Source organism: Camelina sativa, chromosome 4, assembly GCF_030686135.1.
Source record: "Camelina sativa cultivar CO46 ecotype springtype chromosome 4, ASM3068613v1".
NCBI lineage: Eukaryota > Viridiplantae > Streptophyta > Magnoliopsida > Brassicales > Brassicaceae > Camelina > Camelina sativa.
The window spans coordinates 3,831,478-3,849,944 of record NC_141883.1 but is presented as its reverse complement, the minus strand read 5'-3'; the positions used below and the strand labels follow the sequence as shown (position 1 = coordinate 3,849,944).

The 18,467-nt window shown below is 35.3% G+C and overlaps 4 protein-coding genes and 1 long non-coding RNA gene across 6 annotated transcripts; 4 read left to right on the top strand and 1 right to left on the bottom strand.

Annotated features, from left to right (window-relative positions):
• Nucleotides 1-353: 353 nt before the first annotated feature.
• On the bottom strand, nucleotides 354-2,790 carry LOC104779769 (piriformospora indica-insensitive protein 2-like). The gene is made up of 2 exons (XM_010504153.3): nucleotides 2,196-2,790; nucleotides 354-1,816 (listed from the first exon to the last, which is right to left on the bottom strand). Exons 1-2 carry the CDS (start codon nucleotides 2,406-2,408, stop codon nucleotides 587-589), a joined length of 1,443 nt encoding a protein of 480 aa, XP_010502455.1. The 5' UTR covers nucleotides 2,409-2,790; the 3' UTR covers nucleotides 354-586.
• LOC147945317 (uncharacterized) lies at nucleotides 2,176-2,976 on the top strand. The gene is made up of 2 exons (XR_015596517.1): nucleotides 2,176-2,434; nucleotides 2,765-2,976. It is a non-coding gene; the product is annotated as an uncharacterized LOC147945317 (long non-coding RNA).
• Nucleotides 2,977-6,457: 3,481 nt separating this feature from the next.
• Nucleotides 6,458-9,392, top strand: LOC104779768 (uncharacterized). Of its 2 annotated transcripts, none has more exons than XM_010504152.3 (11): nucleotides 6,458-6,846; nucleotides 6,935-7,021; nucleotides 7,118-7,276; nucleotides 7,355-7,443; nucleotides 7,548-7,636; nucleotides 7,728-7,831; nucleotides 7,919-8,006; nucleotides 8,099-8,174; nucleotides 8,273-8,387; nucleotides 8,486-9,017; nucleotides 9,094-9,392. In XM_010504152.3, the coding sequence occupies exons 1-11, from the start codon at nucleotides 6,606-6,608 to the stop codon at nucleotides 9,185-9,187; spliced, it is 1,674 nt and encodes a 557-aa protein (XP_010502454.1). In that variant the 5' UTR covers nucleotides 6,458-6,605; the 3' UTR covers nucleotides 9,188-9,392. The 2 variants fall into 2 exon arrangements, 1 of the variants encoding a protein (XP_010502454.1); XR_015596516.1 differs by having other exon boundaries at nucleotides 6,462-6,846; nucleotides 8,268-8,387.
• LOC104779767 (protein CHUP1, chloroplastic) lies at nucleotides 9,352-15,007 on the top strand. Its single transcript, XM_087509855.1, has 10 exons — nucleotides 9,352-9,661; nucleotides 10,130-11,280; nucleotides 11,373-11,437; nucleotides 11,506-12,270; nucleotides 12,343-13,722; nucleotides 13,802-13,933; nucleotides 14,011-14,192; nucleotides 14,268-14,379; nucleotides 14,485-14,628; nucleotides 14,737-15,007. The coding sequence occupies exons 2-10, from the start codon at nucleotides 11,184-11,186 to the stop codon at nucleotides 14,863-14,865; spliced, it is 3,006 nt and encodes a 1,001-aa protein (XP_087365981.1). The 5' UTR covers nucleotides 9,352-9,661; nucleotides 10,130-11,183; the 3' UTR covers nucleotides 14,866-15,007.
• A 765-nt stretch (nucleotides 15,008-15,772) lies between these two features.
• Nucleotides 15,773-17,650, top strand: LOC104779766 (aspartyl protease family protein 2-like). The gene has a single exon (XM_010504150.3). It carries the CDS (start codon nucleotides 16,028-16,030, stop codon nucleotides 17,402-17,404), a length of 1,377 nt encoding a protein of 458 aa, XP_010502452.1. The 5' UTR covers nucleotides 15,773-16,027; the 3' UTR covers nucleotides 17,405-17,650.
• Nucleotides 17,651-18,467: the final 817 nt, after the last annotated feature.

Genomic DNA, 18,467 nt, shown 5'->3' with positions numbered 1-18,467 from the left:
CTTATTCGTGTGATCATGAGAATAAGTGTAAAACATTATTCTCGTTAATCTTCAAATCAATGTACAAATGGTCCAATATATATACATGATTATAATGTGTGGACTTTTAGTTAAAAAAAAAAAAAGATTATAATGTGGGGACTTAAGCTAAAGAAAACTTATAAATAGTAACAAACTATCTCACTATTTGTTAATACTTAATACAGTCTGATAGATAAATGTAACATTGTAACGTCAGTCGAAAAGTCTTGGTTCTCGTTTTATTTTAACACTTAAATGTATTATCAAGTGAATCGTGACTCAAGAGTTTTTGACTTGTCAATAATAGTATAATACTAAAACTATTACCCAAATTTGTTAGTTATAAAAAGAAATTACATTATAACAATACAAAGTTACAAACATATACAAAGAAATTAGATTAAGACAGATGGAGAAGAAATCAGACTTGTTACATCCAAGAAGGATTTGATTTTCTTCTCTTAATTAAGCAAACACCGACATCAAACTCTATCAACCAACACATCGACACTATTAACCATCATACAAAAAGTTAACAAAGTAACCAAAATAAAATAAAATTATATCAATAATAATAATAATATAAGACAAGAACAAGAGAAAGCTCCAAAAGCAGCAAATCCCATATGAACCCATTTGACAACACATGTCTAGTAACCATCACACCCGTTGATGAACTTGACTCATCCTCCTTCTCCTTCTTAAGGTTGCTCCACGTTTGTTTAATTACCAAACCACCCTCTGTCTTCTCCATCATGCAAGGCTTCAATCCAACACATTGCTGATGAGATTCTGACACGACATGCTGACAAAGATTTGGATTCTTTGAAGCCTTAAATCTTGTCCCCATCCTCTCATAGAAGTTTCTTGAGAAACCAAGCTCTCCCGTTAGATTGTTTCCGTTAATGTACAGAGCACCGAGACAAGGCAGAGTCTCGAGCTCTTTTGATGGGACTGTACCGGTCAAGTTGTTGTCGTTCAGACCAAGAAACCTCAATCTTTTCAAACTTGCTAAACCAGAAGGAATCTCACCTCTTAAACCCATCTTTGACAGATCCAAAATGACTAAACTACCCATATCCTCCCACTTTATTCCCATCATGTCGTCATCACTACCCATTGGGTTCCCTGATAGAACAAGATCAGTTAAAGATCGAATCTTTACAACGTTTTCGAACAACCCTCCAGAGATTCTATTGTTCCTCAGATCCAAAAGTGTCAGATTCTTCAAAAACCCGATTTCTTGAGGCAACTTCCCTTCTAATTGGTTGTTGCTTAGGTCAAGCTTAAGCAATGAAACCATCTCTCCAATAGACAAAGGCAACGTCCCTGAGAATAAGTTTCGACTCATATCCAAGATCAGTAGATCTTTAAACCCATTGAAACAATCCGGTATCGTTCCATTGAACAAGTTTCCCGCAAGAACCAGCCGTTGTAACCTCGTTAGATTGCAGAGACTCGCCGGTACTTTCCCGTTAAACCCGTTTTCAAGAACCACCAAAGACTTCAGCTTCGTGAGAGTACCAATTATTTCAGGAAGTTCACCATTCAAACCAGGATTGGATCTGAACTCGAGAGACTCTAAGCTACTTCCCAAGTTTATCCAATCCTCTTTAGCTATTGTTATCGGCGACATGAAGCAGTTGAAGAACGTGAGAGATTTCAAGTGCTTGAGCTTGAATAACTGTGGCTTTATCTCCAAACTTGTGACGCAAGGAAGCGAGTTTTCGTGAACAAGACCTAAGGTTAGATCCGTGACATACCACAAGTCACCATAGAGATCACAAGAAACACCCTGAAATTCCAAAAAGAAAAAAAAAAAGAAAAAAAGGTTCAAATTATTGAAAGAATAAAAAATAAAGGAATTTTGTTGTTTGTGGGCCAATTATTGTACATATATAATTGAATCCAAAATACATTTAAAGAAACAAAAATGAGATCTTACACGTAAATAGCATACACTTTGATGCGTTGAAGCTTAAAATTTTCACTTACTGATTATGGAAATTTCAAAGTGGAACAAACACTTTGAAGAAAAAAAAGAATAATTCAGACAGCTACAAAACAAAATCTTTCTCAAAATCTTTTAAACAAATTCAAGAAATCTCAAGAAACTAGCAGCATAAAGGCTAAAGCAAGGACTTGTAATTATTTAGAAGGAAGAGAGAAAAAACCTGAATAGGAGTCCAACCACAAGGGTCAGGATAAAGATCAGAGCCATTCCAAGAATCACCAACAAATCCTTGAATAGCTGAGTAAAGAGCTTCTCGTTCTGTTTTCTCCATGGGAGCTCCATCATCATCAGTAACCTCGGGAGATGATTCTCCAGTGACGACGCACCACCGGAAAGTTAGAAGAAGGAACAAAACAGAGTGAATCCAAGACATTGTGGAGGAAGTGAGACAAAACAAAGGTTTGTGGATTTTTTTTGGGTTTGAGGTTATCTCTGGGTTTCTTTATCAATTGGTGTTACTATTATTTATTAAAGAGAGAGCGAGAGGTCGTTGGGAGTCAATGGGGTTTCTCATTATTATTAATATTATAGCTAACAAAACGTTACATTAAAAAAAGTAAAATGAAAAAATGAAATCGAGGGACTGTAACGAGAAAGACATTTGGTTATATGTTGTTGTCTCTGTCACATAATAGTAAATGTGGCATTTGTTCCCATATCTCATACACGTATAACGTATTTACTTCTTCTACTTTTTATTTTTGTGTGTGTGTTGTGTATGTGAAAAAGAAGAGGGCTAATGTGGAAAATAGGATGGAGGAAGCACAAGGATCAAGGAAGCTATTGAATTTAATGTCTATTGATTATTGACAATGATTTTTTTCCTTTTTTTTTTTTCCTTTTCTTATTGCTCTTCTGAGATGTGCCTTTGAAATTTACAGTATTTGTACTTCATTATTGGGATTTGTTTATTAATATAATGGGATAAAGGTGCTTTATTATTCTTTGTAGCAATCTACTACTACTAAATAGTAATTGCTAATAGACATATTAAAACGAATTTACCGTTTGTACAGTGCGTGTGTGGCTTGATACGTCAATGTTGACTTTGTGTGTTCACTATCTTCTTTGGCATGATAAAAACTAGTACTGTATTTGTCTACATATCCGAATAGATTTTTTCAGATTATTTACTTGACACTAATTTTATTAGTGGAGAATTATTCTTTTACGTGTTAAACTTTGGAAATGTTAGTTTTATTGCCAGCATTAATGTGCTTTTTGCCGAAGATTTCAAATCGACTCATTTCACATTTTTTTACTATAAATTATAATAGTTCACTGTATTTTGTAGCCAGGTTTTGTGTGGTTTGCTTGCAAAACATGCATTTGATAGGTTTTGTTCTTTGGCTCTGTAGAACATGCATTTGTTAGTTAATTACGGGAATATCTATGCATTCATCACACCTATTCTCAACGGCTCAACATACATATACTCTACCCATTTAAACAACACGATCATATCTCCTTGCTTCGGCCAGAAGTCATTTGGTACCATACTTAAGTCTTCTCATGATGAAACAGCCTGATATTGAGCTTTGTTTCGCTAATTCGACAGTAGACTCCTAGTATTTCACCAAGGAAGCGTGACAACATTTTAATAGAATGTTGCAACAATTAAATGATATACAACATACTATTTCTGTTCATCATATGTTAAAACCAACATCACATGATTTTTTATATGTCTAAATAATATACACTAATGGTAAAAATGTCAAATAATATTTTATGTCCTTTAATAAAATTATAAAAACGATGGTATATTATTGACTTTCAAAAAAATGTGCTCCATAGACTAAAAAGAATTTGAAAATTAAGTTAATTATCTTAAAATGTCAATTATAAAATATATAACCAAGTGTGGCAGAGTTTCTTAACTACTTCAATAATAGTAAAAGCTACAAAAAAAAAAAAAAAAAAAAAAAGAGTTTACATGCAAGCCAAATCATATCAAATGGTCTTCATTAGATGAGATTAGAACATCTCAAATAATAAAATAACAAAAATAGAAAAGAAATACATAATATATATAAAATCTCTTTAAAAACTATTTAAATTTTTTAAACTAAACAAAGTATAAATATTTTATTTGCATATAATTAAAGAAGAAAAATAGAATACATTTCGTATGAAAACAAAATATGAAATACATTCAAGTTACTACTTGATATATATGTCGTAGTAAAACTTACTATAAGATAAGGGATAAAGTTAGAACAATATACAAACCTAGTGCAAACGATAATTTTGTATCTTATCCAATCCTTTATGTAATTGTTGTTGAGAGTTTATGTTTTTGTTTCGACAACAATGCCAATTGCCAACTGCCACAAAAATAATATCAATTTTTTTAGCAATTAAGATAATCTTTAAGCCAATCAATAAATTTTATCGTTTTTGTTAATTCAGTCAATCTTAGTGTAATTAACTTCACTTATAAAAAAAACATACACTTTAATCTAATGTAGTAGATTTTTTTTTGCATATGTTAGAATTCGAATTCAATCGATTGTTTTCTCAATGTACCACATTAGTGAGTTGGTAAAATTAATAAGGTCATGAAAGTTTGTAGTTTAATTTTCAAAAAAAAATTGGATTTTTTTTCCTTTTGATTATGTTGCTTTTAGATTTAGATTTTTCTGGTTTTTAATTTTTGATATAGATTTTGGTTTCTTTAAAAGCTTAAATGATAGTTTATTTAGTTTTAGTATTATGTTGATGAATTATATTTTTTTTTTGCAAAATAAATAAGAATAAAATGTGATTGATTGTTTCTTGAGGGACAACCCAAAATATATAGATTATGGTAACATTAGGTTATACTTGGAATAAGCTCAAGGACCATATCTTAAAAATTAGATTTCCTATTTTGAGAAAGAAACTCAAATTACATAGATTTTGGTTGTCTTTTTCACTTTTAGAATAAGCTCAAAATCCAGATATTTGTCTTGGTGTCCGCAAGGTTGAAATTCCAAAAATTGTCAAAAACACTTAAAAACAAGATTCCCTATTTTATAAGAATTTTTTTTTCTTCAAAATCATGAATGGATTCAAAATAGTTTTTTACACAAAAACTAAGATCAGAAACTACTTCAAAAATAACAAATATTCATCTTCATCTTCGGTCGTCATCTTCCTTTTTAAGAAGTTCATACATACTTTGAATGGTATAGCCAGTCTAAATCCAAAAGGCTTCAGTTGGCACATGCTTCTTTGTGATAAATCACAACTGTTTAAAAACCAAAAGCATGGAGAGATTTAATACAATCAACATAATAATTGTCATGGGTCAATAGAATCAAACCGCCCCTAGTGCCTCTAAGCAGATGTTCATACCTCCACATCCGTATATTCTTCTTTAGATTGTACAAAAATTTGATGGGTGATTGTTTGTTATGTTATAAGTGTTTGGAATCTGAAAATTAAGCAAATCCAAAAAAATTGGTTTGTTGGTTTATTTGGGGGACACAATTAAACTCTTAATTGATTATGTAATTCAGTTTTGGTCTAAACCAAATTGGAAACAATAAAATTGGGAAACTTTCAAATTCCTAATTTTCACATAATCATGATACAAATACGATAAATAAACAATAATATATTGTATACATCAAATAAACAAAAATATTATATCTTCTAACGATGTAAATTCTAAAAAAAAATTAATTTATTACAGCAAACAAACAAAAATATACCGACTTTCCGAATATCTCTATATTCTAAATTCTATATTATGTGTGATATAAGTTAAATAAATACATTACAAATTGTAAGTTTTAAATGATATAATATTGTATACTATTACTTACTCCCATGAATAGTCCAACTGTGATTCTGTGAGAATAAAAAATCTGATTACCACATAATGGATGACTAGACGTGAAAGTAAGTAGACTCAATTATTATTTTAGTTTATTCTTCAATGTTACAAGTATCTGTATTCACGAAAAACACACAAATTGTGAGAAATACGAGAAAAAAAAAAATCAATAATCATTTGTGGAGTTTAAGATTTTGTTTTTAACCTTGGTGCATGTGCAACTTTATTATGACAAATGAAGAAGATTTTGTGAATTTTGTTGATTTTCCTGGAAATTTTTCTTATTGTTAACAAGCTTGTATAACTGGTGTGGTTAAAACCTATATCTAGTAAAAAACCATTTCATAATAAATTTAGAATATGAGTTTATAAGTAATTAGTTTGAGATAACAGTAATGAATCTGAGGAAGATACTAGTGCCCATTTCTCCATACAGTTGATGTCTTGATGAGGGATTCCATTTCAAATGATAGTTATAAACGAGACTAAACCGGATAATAAGCACAAACCAAAACCCTCGGAATCATTGGGATGATAATGATTTTAACCGAGATTAAACCAGGAGATTAGAATTAACACAAACCGGAACCCTCGGAATCAATTAGAAGGATAGTTTTGATGTATCACACACACAGTAGCGTCGCATCTCTTCCCCTCCCTTCCCCATCTACTCTCGCTCGCTGCTTCTTCTACTTCGATCATTGAAGCATCCACTCCCCAGAAAAACCCTAATCCTCTAGTCAAGAAATGAGCTCTTTCTCCGTCAAAAAGTCCCCAAATTCGACCTTCCTTTTCCCAAAAACCACACCTTTACTACTTATACGACATCGTCTCACTCTCCCATTACTCGTTCCTCCTCCTAACAAACCACCACGATTCCGCATCGTCGCTTCTCTCTCCGGTACTTCATGGGTCTCTCAAGCTTCTAAAGACAAATATGGTGGTTGGGCTCTCATTGAAGATCAAGCTCATTCGAAAACTAAAAAAAGTTAGTGGGAAAAAAATCAAAGAAATGTCTCAACTTTTATGTGTTTGTAATTTGATTTTGAATCTTTTGTTTTGTTTTGGGGTTTCAGAGTGGAGGAATGTTGTAATCACTGGTGTTGGATCTTCACTTGCTGTTGTATTAGCTACTATTGCTTACTTCTCAATCTCCAGAAGAGGTTCAACTCTTTTGTATTTATTCCCTTGATGATGACTTGAGTTTTTGTAGGATTTGTTTAATTTGAGATTCTGGGTTTTGTGTTTCTTTTTGACAGGTTTTAGATTTAGCATTAGTAATCCTATGCATTATCAAAGTGTTGATTTGGATCAGAGTGAGAATGAAGAGAGTGAAACTCTGTTCAATGATGAGAGTAATCCTGCTTCTGAGGCTAACTCTGAAGGCGTTGACTATGTTTCAGATACTGTTGACACTAGTAAGTTCTAATTTTGGTAAATTTTGAGGCAAATTGCTATAACAAGTCTTAATTCGAGTTTCCTTGTGTTTACTTTAGCATCTACTGGAAAAGCTCACCGTGTCATCACTCCGGTTGCTGTGGATGCCGCTCAACAAGAAGCAATAGCAGTTTTAAAGAAACTAAAGGTTTATTTCGAGAAACTTGCCCTCACACAACTGTTTGACTTTAAGTTTGAGCCTTATTGACCAGCTCTGATCATGAACATGTCACTTGTAATTAAGTTGTTCAGATAATTGAGGATGATGTAGTGGCAGACGAGTTGTGTACTAAGCGAGAGTATGCTAGATGGCTAGTTCGTTCAAATTTGTTATTAGAGAGGTAATGATACTTGAAGCACATTGTTTTCCGAATATGATAAGTCTCTTAGCGTTTGTGGTGGACTGACACGATGTGTTTCTCTTGCCTTTAGAAATCCAATGCACAGGATTGTGCCAGCAGTAGCTTTAGCTGGCTCTTCAATTCCTGCATTTGATGATATAAATACCGCAGACCCTGATTTCGAGTACATTCAAGGTAAAATCGATAAGAGACATTTCTACTTTGGTTTAGTAGTTTATTAGAACTTCTTTAATTGATTGATTATTTTGATTTTTCTTTCAGCCTTGGCAGAGGCAGGCATTACTTCCAGCAAGCTCAGCAGAGAAGATTCTCGAAATGACTTGGGAAACATTAATTTTAATCCTGAAAGGTGTAAAGGAGATTAGCTTTCTTCATCTGCTATTTATTTGTCTTGTTGTTTACTGTATACTAATTGTTTTAACATATATATGGTGGCTACAGTTTTGTTTCCCGGCTCGATTTGGTAAACTGGAAAGCTCAATTGGAGTGTGGTTTCCATCCAGAAATTATGGAAGAGGTGTGAGTGATTAAGTTTTACTAACATTTTAGGCATAAGGGTGATGCTTATCAAATGCTTTTTTATCTTTTTAAAAGCCTGACTTGTTTACAGTCCAGATATCAAGGACAAAGGTAGATTATATAGACACGAAGAATCTCAATCCCGATATGGCCCTCGGATTTTTCTTGGACTTCTTGATGGGTGACCAGAGTACCATCAGAAATGTTTTTGGTATTCTTCTACCTCTCTTTGTTCTGACCTTCTCCTTCTTCGTTCGATCGTTGATGTGCGTATGCGTTACAACAGAATGAAGATTTCAAAATTTACAGGTAGGATTAAGCGGTTTCAGCCAAATAGACCTGTAACAAAAGCACAAGTGGCTGTAGCATTAACAAGCGGTAAGATGGTGAAAGCTATCTCAGCAGAGGTATCACGGTTAGAAGCATTGTCCCTCTCACAGAAAGCTGAGATGGAAAGAATCAAAGTCGAGTTGCTAGAAAAAGGGGAAATAAGTCAGTTTTGGGATGAAAAGCTTCAGGTAGAGAGATCCCGAAGAGTTGAGATGGACGAGCTGAATCTCTCCAGAGTTAGTGAATTAGAAGATGAAAAAAGGGATCAGGAGAAGTGGTTTGCCGAGCGTTTGAAAGAGAAATCAGCTATAGAATGTCAGAAACAGTTGCTTCAAAGCTTGAGTGAGGAGATTGATGAGATGTCTCAGAGGCTAATATCTGATAAATCTGTTTACCTGACTGAGCACAGCAAGTTACAAGAGATGTTAAGTGACTTACAATCAAAACTTGAATCGCTGGTCGATAAAAGATCTGTCCTTGAAGCTGAAATCGAAGCTCTTCGGATTCTAAGGTAATGGTTATTATCATTGTAGCAAAGTTTTGATCTTTGGAAAAGTTGTAACCAGTCATGAGTGAATGAAATGCAGATCTTGGGTAGAGGATGAAGCGAGGGTAAGCCAAGCGAGAGCTAAGCTTCTCGAAGAAGCGGGACGGAGATGGAAATGGAATGACCATGCTTGAATCTTCTTGAGATTTGTACAAAAATTTGTTGGCTGATTGTTTGTTTTATGAGTGTTTTGGAAATTTTAAATTAAGCGAATCCAAAGTTTTTGGTTGTTGGTTTATTTGGGGTAACAATTAAACCCTTAATTGGTTTATATTCTATGTAATTCAATCTTGGTTTTAAACCAAATTGGAAACAATAAAATTGGGGAAACTTTCATAATTTTCAAAATATCAAAAAGGAGTGAGAATAATAGTAACCAAGAATCTAATCATTCGTGTTGAACTTATTCTCACACTTTAGCAATGAAATTTCAAATTTTGAAGAGCGATTCACAAGAACCGTTAAATCAAACGAAATCCTCACGCCATTTGTCAAAGTCCAGAGCTCTTTCAACCACCACCAGGAATCGATTGAATCAGCAAGATTCTGAAAGCAAGAATCGATCTACCTTTAGTGAATCGATCTAATCTTGGCTAATTTGAAGTCTGGTATGCTTCTATTCCCTTTTCGCGAACTGGGTTCGCTTAAATATCGAAACTTTTTGCTTCTTCTTCCTTTAGACATATAGCTTTTTTAGGGTTTCGTAGTTACAGTTGCAGAGTAACAGTCAAACCAAACCTGGGTCATATCTAGAGTTACGTCTTTTGTTTTAGAAAAGAAAGTTTCTCAAAACTCTTTTATTTTACGCAACTCTAAGTTTTATCTTTGATGAATTCCACATTTTTCCAAGACAAGAAACAGTTAGAGCTGTTCTTGTCTTTTTGCTTTGCAAGTGTGTGTGTGTGGTCTGACTTCTGAGAGATTTATCCTCTGTGAGCTGATCCCACCATAAAATTCTTCTGCCATACAATAAAACAGTGAATTTGATAAAATTCGTTTTCGTGTATCCACTTGTCCTGATCCTGACCTGGCAATGTCTGAATCAAACCCATTTTATCGTCATTTTCAATGTGCAGGTTGGTAAAAAAGGAATCAGAATCTAGTGAAGGGTTTAATATGAGTTTTCACACAATATCATGTAAGATTCTTACATCTTTTTTACAAGAACTTGTTCTCTTTTGTTATCTCTTCTTGTTTCACACACATCTTAGATAAGGCTAAAAAAGGCTAAACATGTGAATGAAATCGATGGTTGAGCAAAAGGAGTTTTTGATAAGATAATGAAAAGTCCATTCTTGTTTGGCTGATTTTAGTTTTCTCTACCATTTTAACCAAAAACAAATTGACATTTAGAATTCAATTTCAATCTTCTGCTTTCTTGTAATTGGTTATTTGCTACGTACACACCTTTACTTGGTCGCTGGTGCTGGTCCCCAAACATCACAACAGAATCTAAACCCTTATGAATCAATCACCTATACAAATTTGTGATTACTAATCTTTATATTGAGTAGGTTCGTCTTGATTGATAAAATCAATGAATTTATAATGTTAACCATATTCTGTTCACCGTCTAGTTTGGTATAATGCTTTGACAAAAAGAGACATAATTCTCAATCTTTTGCTTTGACCCGTATGGACAAAGAAGGATTATTTCAGAAATTATTGTTTTATTTACGGTTGCTTCTTGGTCATAGCTTAAGATCCCATCTATTACCATACATGTCTATTTCCTCATCTGTCTTGAGCTAAAAACAGACCACTATTATTGTGGTTGTTTTCAATTTATTTAATGCTGAAATTTTTGGCTTTTGATGCAAGAGACTTGAGAGGTCCATAAAGCTGATAAGATCGAATTTGTGATGATAAGTGTCTTACTTTTTTCCTTCTTTCCTTGGGTGGACATAGTTCCTTAAAAGTTTTGTCAGTACCTGGGAGTGTCTCTTACAGGAACAAGTGTGTTTATCCATTTGTCATAAGGTTCATGAACAGGATTTTGGACTAGAGATTTTTTTCTTGGAGGAAGGATGGGTTGAGTTATTTTATCAGTAGTGAAAATATAAAGGAGCTTTTCGGGTTCTGTAGATGAAACGGGGAAGGGAATTTATTCCCATTTCAAGAATTTAATATATGTTTGTCCGGATAGGTTTTGTTGTTGCTGCTTCCATTGCAGCTGTTGTTGTTAAGCGGCACAACGTTAAACCCACCAAACCGAGCAAACAATCAGGTAGTGTTTTTTCTTCTTATACTCTCCATTTGATTGCATTTCACTCCATATATAGAATCTGACCTTTCATGTTCTCTGCATTTTTCTCTAAGAAAATGACAAAGGAGGCGATAAAGAAGAGGCTGTGTATCCCGACAACAATCTCAACGATAAGAATGTAAGTGTACTTTTGAAAAGTTTAGTGTGATCATGTGCTTGGTGTGACAAATCGGATAATATATTCAGGTGGAGGAAGAGGAGGAGGAAGAAGAAGAGGTGAAACTGATCAACAGTGTAATCAATCAGACTCGTGGAAGTTTCTCGGACTATTTAGATGACGATATTTTACCCGAGTTTGAAGATCTTTTATCTGGTGAAATTGAGTATCCATTGCCTGATGATGATGATAACAACTTGGAGAAAGCAGAGAAAGAGAGGAAATATGAAGTCGAGATGGCTTATAACGATGGTGAGCTCGAAAGGTTGAAACAATTAGTTAAGGAGCTAGAAGAAAGAGAAGTGAAACTGGAAGGAGAATTGCTTGAATATTATGGACTCAAAGAGCAAGAATCGGATATTGTTGAGTTACAAAGACAGCTCAAGATCAAGACTGTGGAGATTGATATGTTAAACATCACTATTAATTCTCTTCAAGCTGAGAGGAAAAAGCTTCAAGAAGAGCTTTCTCAAAACGGTATTGTAAGGAAAGAGCTTGAGGTGGCCAGAAACAAGATCAAGGAGTTGCAGAGGCAAATCCAGCTCGATGCTAACCAGACGAAAGGACAGTTACTGTTGCTTAAGCAGCATGTGTCGAGTCTCCAAATGAAAGAAGAAGATGCGATGAATAAAGATACCGAAGTGGAGAGGAAGCTAAAAGCTGTACAGGATTTGGAAGTGGAAGTTATGGAACTTAAGAGAAAGAACAGAGAGCTTCAACATGAGAAAAGAGAGTTATCCATTAAACTTGATTCAGCGGAAGCAAGAATTGCAGCTCTTTCAAACATGACTGAGGTAAGTGTAATGATTCCTCCATATCAAAGTTTCTTTCTCTCTTAGAGTAACATTTTCTATCTTTACTCGTAGAGCGATAAAGTGGCGAAAGTTAGAGAAGAGGTTAATAATTTAAAGCATAACAATGAGGACTTGTTAAAGCAAGTGGAAGGGCTTCAGATGAATAGGTTTAGTGAAGTTGAGGAGTTGGTTTATCTCCGTTGGGTCAATGCGTGTTTACGGTATGAGTTAAGAAATTACCAGACACCAGCTGGTAAAATCTCGGCTCGTGACTTAAGCAAGAACCTAAGTCCCAAGTCACAAGCAAAAGCAAAACGGTTAATGCTAGAGTATGCTGGTTCAGAACGTGGCCAAGGAGATACTGATTTAGAGAGCAACTATTCTCAACCTTCATCTCCCGGAAGCGATGATTTCGAGAATGCTTCAATGGATAGTTCCACGAGTAGGTTTAGTAGTTTTAGCAAGAAACCGGGATTGATACAGAAACTCAAAAGATGGGGCAAGAGCAAAGATGATTCGAGCGTTCAGTCATCACCTTCAAGATCATTCTATGGAGGATCACCGGGAAGACTTAGCTCGAGCGTGAATAAACAGAGAGGTCCTTTAGAATCTTTGATGATTAGAAACGCAGGTGAGTCAGTTGCCATAACAACATTTGGTCAAGTGGATCAAGAAACAGCTCCTGGTACCCCTGAAACCCCGAATCTTCCAAGAATCAGAACACAACAACAAGCTTCTTCTCCTGGTGAGGCTTTGAACTCAGTTGCATCATCTTTCCAAGTGATGTCTAAATCTGTTGACAATGTTTTGGATGAGAAGTATCCCGCTTACAAAGATAGGCATAAGTTGGCGGTTGAAAGGGAGAAGCATATTAAGCATAAAGCAGATCAAGCGAGAGCAGAGAGATTTGGCGGTAATGTGGCTTTGCCTCCTAAACTTGCTCAACTAAAGGAGAAAAAAGTTGTGGTTCCCTTGGTGACCACAGGTGATCAGTCTAATGATCAGTCTAATGAAGGTAAAGCCAGTGAAAACGCTCAAGCCGTAACAAAAATGAAGCTTGTAGACATTGAGAAACGACCTCCTAGAGTACCTCGCCCGCCTCCAAGATCAACTGGAGATGGTAAAACTAGCAGTTTGCCTTCTGCTAGACCTCCTTTACCCGGTGGTGGTCCACCGCCACCTCCTCCACCACCAGGCGGTGGGCCTCCTCTTCCACCTGGTGGTGGACCGCCGCCACCGCCGCCTCCTCCTGGAGCACTTGGAAGAGGAGCAGGAGGAGGGAGCAAAGTTCACCGAGCTCCTGAGCTTGTTGAGTTTTATCAATCTTTAATGAAACGTGAATCGAAGAAAGAAGGTGCACCATCTTTGATCTCTTCAGGAACTGGTAATTCATCAGCAGCTAGGAACAATATGATTGGTGAAATCGAGAATCGATCAACATTCGTCTTAGCAGTAAGTTTGCATTTTCAGTATAATGTTTACTGCAACTGGATGTCAAAAAAACGAAACAATTGTTTAAACTTGATTACAGGTAAAAGCGGATGTGGAGACACAAGGGGACTTTGTTCAGTCGTTAGCAACTGAAGTCCGAGCTTCTTCTTTCACCAACATAGAAGATCTCTTGGCTTTCGTTAGCTGGCTAGATGAAGAGCTCTCCTTCTTGGTCAGTAACTCCTCTGTTCAATATTACTTTCTAACCGTTACTTCGGTTCGTTTTACTCACTCTCTTTTTTTGAGTAGGTTGATGAAAGGGCAGTTCTTAAACACTTTGACTGGCCAGAAGGTAAAGCTGATGCACTACGGGAAGCAGCTTTTGAATATCAAGATCTCATGAAATTGGAGAAGCAAGTTACTTCCTTTGTCGATGATCCTAATCTCCCTTGTGAACCTGCTTTGAAGAAGATGTACAAGTTGCTAGAGAAGTAAGTAAAACTGTCAAGACAAAAACAGAACATCATCACTAAATCTTTCTTTACTAATGTCTGCTTTTTCCACAGGGTTGAACAAAGTGTATATGCTCTTTTACGTACAAGAGACATGGCGGTTTCACGGTATAAAGAATTCGGAATTCCAGTTGATTGGTTATCTGATACTGGCGTCGTTGGGAAGGTAATAAACATTTGTTATTTCTTTCCTTTCGATTGAGAAATCCTTGTAAAACAATCTTGAAAATGCTCTGTTTTGTTTTTGTTTATGTTTCATCACACAACACAGATCAAGCTTTCGTCAGTTCAGCTCGCGAAGAAGTACATGAAACGAGTAGCTTATGAGCTTGATTCAGTGAGTGGATCTGATAAAGATCCAAACAGAGAGTTCTTGCTTCTCCAAGGTGTTCGTTTCGCTTTTAGAGTCCATCAGGTATAAACAAAACTAAACTCAGATCAGAACACAAAGTAACCAAATTAAAATGACCAGTTATTCTCAAGTGTTTGATGTATTATATTAACTGAAATGTTTATTGTGTAGTTTGCTGGAGGGTTTGATGCAGAAAGCATGAAAGCATTTGAAGAGCTTAGAAGCAGAGCCAAAACTGAGAGTGGAGGAGACAACAACAACAATAATAATAATAGCAATGAAGAAGAATCTGTAGACTGAGTTTTATTAATTATTACTTTCTTATTCTATGTCTCCCTGTATCATTGTATCACATACTTGATTTATAGTACAGTGATTTTTATAGATTATTGTAAAAAAAATACATTTTTTTGTGTTTAGGTTTACAAATGATTTTTTTTAATGGTTTTTTATTTATTTATATTTTTAGATAATAAATTCGCAATAAATTTGTAATCTCCCAAACTACTGAAAGAAAAGATAAAATAATTGTGGTTTGTCTTAAAAGTCACATGTTTCATATCATGTGCAGCCATGCAAAGTATCGCCCGAATCTTCTTCACTCTTTAATGTTTTTATCATTTTCAATTTATCAATATTTTTGGCAAAACTTTTATTTTTCCATGTATGAATAAAAAGTACAAAACAAAAACTAATAATGGTTTACTAGATTTACAGCAAATAAAAACAAGGACAAGTTCCATTTTTTCTTTTGTAATTTTATGCAATCGTATAAAGAAATAATAATCATGTTTGATATATTTGGAAATTAAAAGTATTTCTGCCACCACCTAACAAACAGGGTCCATTTCTTGGGTATAGTACTTTTCACGTCCAAACAAGATCTACATTTATTATTATTATTATGGTATTCGTATAATTACAAATTTATTATCATAATAATACAATCTATATAAAATAAACCGACCCTCTTATAATAAATGAAATAAATTCACGGATCTAAGACTAAGATTACACAATCACACTAGAAAACAACCATTTTTGGCATTAATAACACTCCTCTACAAACTAAAACAAAAATGAACAAAAAACAAACGTAAAAAGAACTACAAAAATTTGTGTTATAGATATTATCAAACGAATCAATGATTAAAAAAATGTATAAAGACTAAAAGTGAAAGGAACAAAGAAACAAAACAAAAACACATTTAGACAGCTAAGAGTTTTTATTGCAAAAGCCAAAGCTTGATGATACCCCCAAAAACAGAGATATCTTTCAGTCTTCACGTTACAATGTACTTGTATTTAAACTATATTTCGACCACAACCTGACAAAATACGTACAAAATACCGTATTTTTATACGGTCTTCTTCTTCTTCTTCTTCTTCTTCTTCATAACATAAGACACAAAATAACACAAACAAAACCCTTCTCACTCTCTCTCTCTGTCTGTCTCTCACAATGTTTCCTCTTATCTTCCTCTGCTCTTTCCTCTCTCTCTTCCTCCTCCTGCCGGCGAATCTCGCCGCCGTGAGTAACGAAGGCAAGTACTTAAAGCTTCCGTTGTTACGCAAATCTCCGTTTCCTTCTCCGACGCAAGCTTTAGCTCTAGACACTCGCCGTCTCCATTTCCTCTCTCTCCGCCGTAAACCCATCCCGTTCGTTAAATCTCCGGTGGTCTCCGGCGCATCTTCCGGGTCGGGTCAATACTTTGTGGATCTTCGAATCGGACAACCGCCTCAGTCGTTACTTTTAATCGCCGATACAGGAAGCGATCTCGTTTGGGTGAAATGCTCAGCTTGCCGAAACTGTTCACATCACTCTCCGGCCACCGTCTTCTTCCCTCGCCACTCCTCAACGTTTTCTCCCGCTCATTGCTACGACCCGGTTTGCCGTTTAGTACCTCAACCGGGTCGGGCTCCGAAATGTAACCATACCCGGATCCATTCCACGTGTCATTATGAGTATGGCTACGCAGACGGTTCATTAACTTCAGGTTTATTCAGTAGAGAAACGGCGTCGTTGAAGACAAGCTCTGGTAAAGAGGCGAAACTCAAAAACGTCGCTTTCGGATGCGGGTTTCTGATCTCGGGTCAATCTGTATCGGGTACTAGTTTTAATGGAGCCCATGGAGTAATGGGCTTGGGCCGTGGGCCAATTTCTTTTGCTTCTCAGTTGGGTCGTCGTTTTGGTAACACGTTTTCTTATTGCTTAATGGATTACACTCTCTCTCCGCCGCCGACGAGTTACCTCATCATCGGAGACGGCAGCGGAAGAGGAGGAGAACGAATCAATGCCGTTTCGAAGCTTTTCTTCACTCCGCTGCTAACGAATCCGTTCTCTCCGACGTTTTACTACGTTAAATTGAGATCCGTCTCCGTCAACGGTGCGAAACTACGAATCGATCCTTCGATTTGGGAGATCGACGGTTCAGGTAACGGCGGAACCGTCGTGGACTCCGGCACAACCTTAGCGTTTTTAGCCGATCCCGCGTATCGATTGGTTGTAGCGGCGATTCGACGGCGGATCAAGCTCCCTAACGCCGATGAACTGACTCCGGGATTTGATCTGTGTTTAAACGTCTCCGGCGTTTCGAAACCGGAAAAGTTCTTGCCGAGTTTGAAATTCGAATTCTCCGGCGGTGCGGTGTTCGTTCCGCCGCCGAGGAATTATTTTATCGAGACGGAGGAGGAGGTTCAGTGTCTGGCGATTCAATCGGTGAATCCAAAAATTGGATTCTCGGTGATCGGGAACTTGCTGCAGCAAGGTTTCTTGTTTGAATTCGATAGAGATAGATCACGGTTAGGTTTTTCTCGCCGTGGTTGTGTTTTGCTGTGATTAATTTTTTTTCTCACCGGAATATTCTGTTTCGATTCGCTTAAAGATTTTTTTTTTTTTTGCGTTTTCTTTTTGGTGTTTTTTTGGAAGTACGAAGTTTGGGTGACGGTTCACTGTTACCGAAAATAGAAATAAAATAATATTTTTGGGAGTTGTAAAATTTCTATTTCTATATTTTAAAAGAGTATCACTGTAACTAGAGAGCATGTGTGAAAAAAAGAATAAAAATGAAATGTTTTCTTACAATATTTCTTTCTTTTTTTTTTTTTGAGCAAAACAATATTTCATATATGTTTGGTTATTAATACGATAAACTTGTTGAAATGTTATTTTCAGTTAAATGCTTGGAAACAATTATTTTTAAAAGAAAGAGTAAATTACCCCTACTTTTCTAATTTGATGTAAAAAAATGATAGGATTATTATAATATCTTATAGTAAGAAATATGAGGATTTTTTAGTAATCAGCCATGTAGTTTATTTAATATGCTAAGAATTATAAGATAGTTTTAGATACTGTATTCGAAAAATCTAAAATGAAGATTTTGTACACTAATTTTAAACTATATAGATGATATTGTATTGTATATGTGCAACTTATTTGAATAAGGTTAGACAAAAAAAAAAACAATGTAAAAGATAGTAATTTATTTGTTTTGTTTAAAAGATGATTATTGTGTTTTTCATTTTCATTTTATTTATTGGCTAAGCACCCCCAAGCTTGTATTTGTTTTCTCTCTTGACGGTACTTGTTATATAAGTTTTCTGGCCCTGGACTCTGTTAAACAAAATTAAAAGCAAAAGGCTCTGTAAATCAACTACGTTTTTCCAAAAACTTACATCTATGGTGCAATAACTTCTCTTAACAAAGCATTATCTAAAATTTATAGGATACTCTTGTCTTTCTTAATACTCCGAGTCCAGATAGTAATTAAATAAATAAAGAAGACACAACAGTCTAAAGTACAATTATTAGTTTTTATTTTGTTCACAGCTACCGACAGTTAATTCTGGAAAATGTACTAGTAAACTAGTTGAAGTATCTTGTTCAAGAAAGGTCCTAA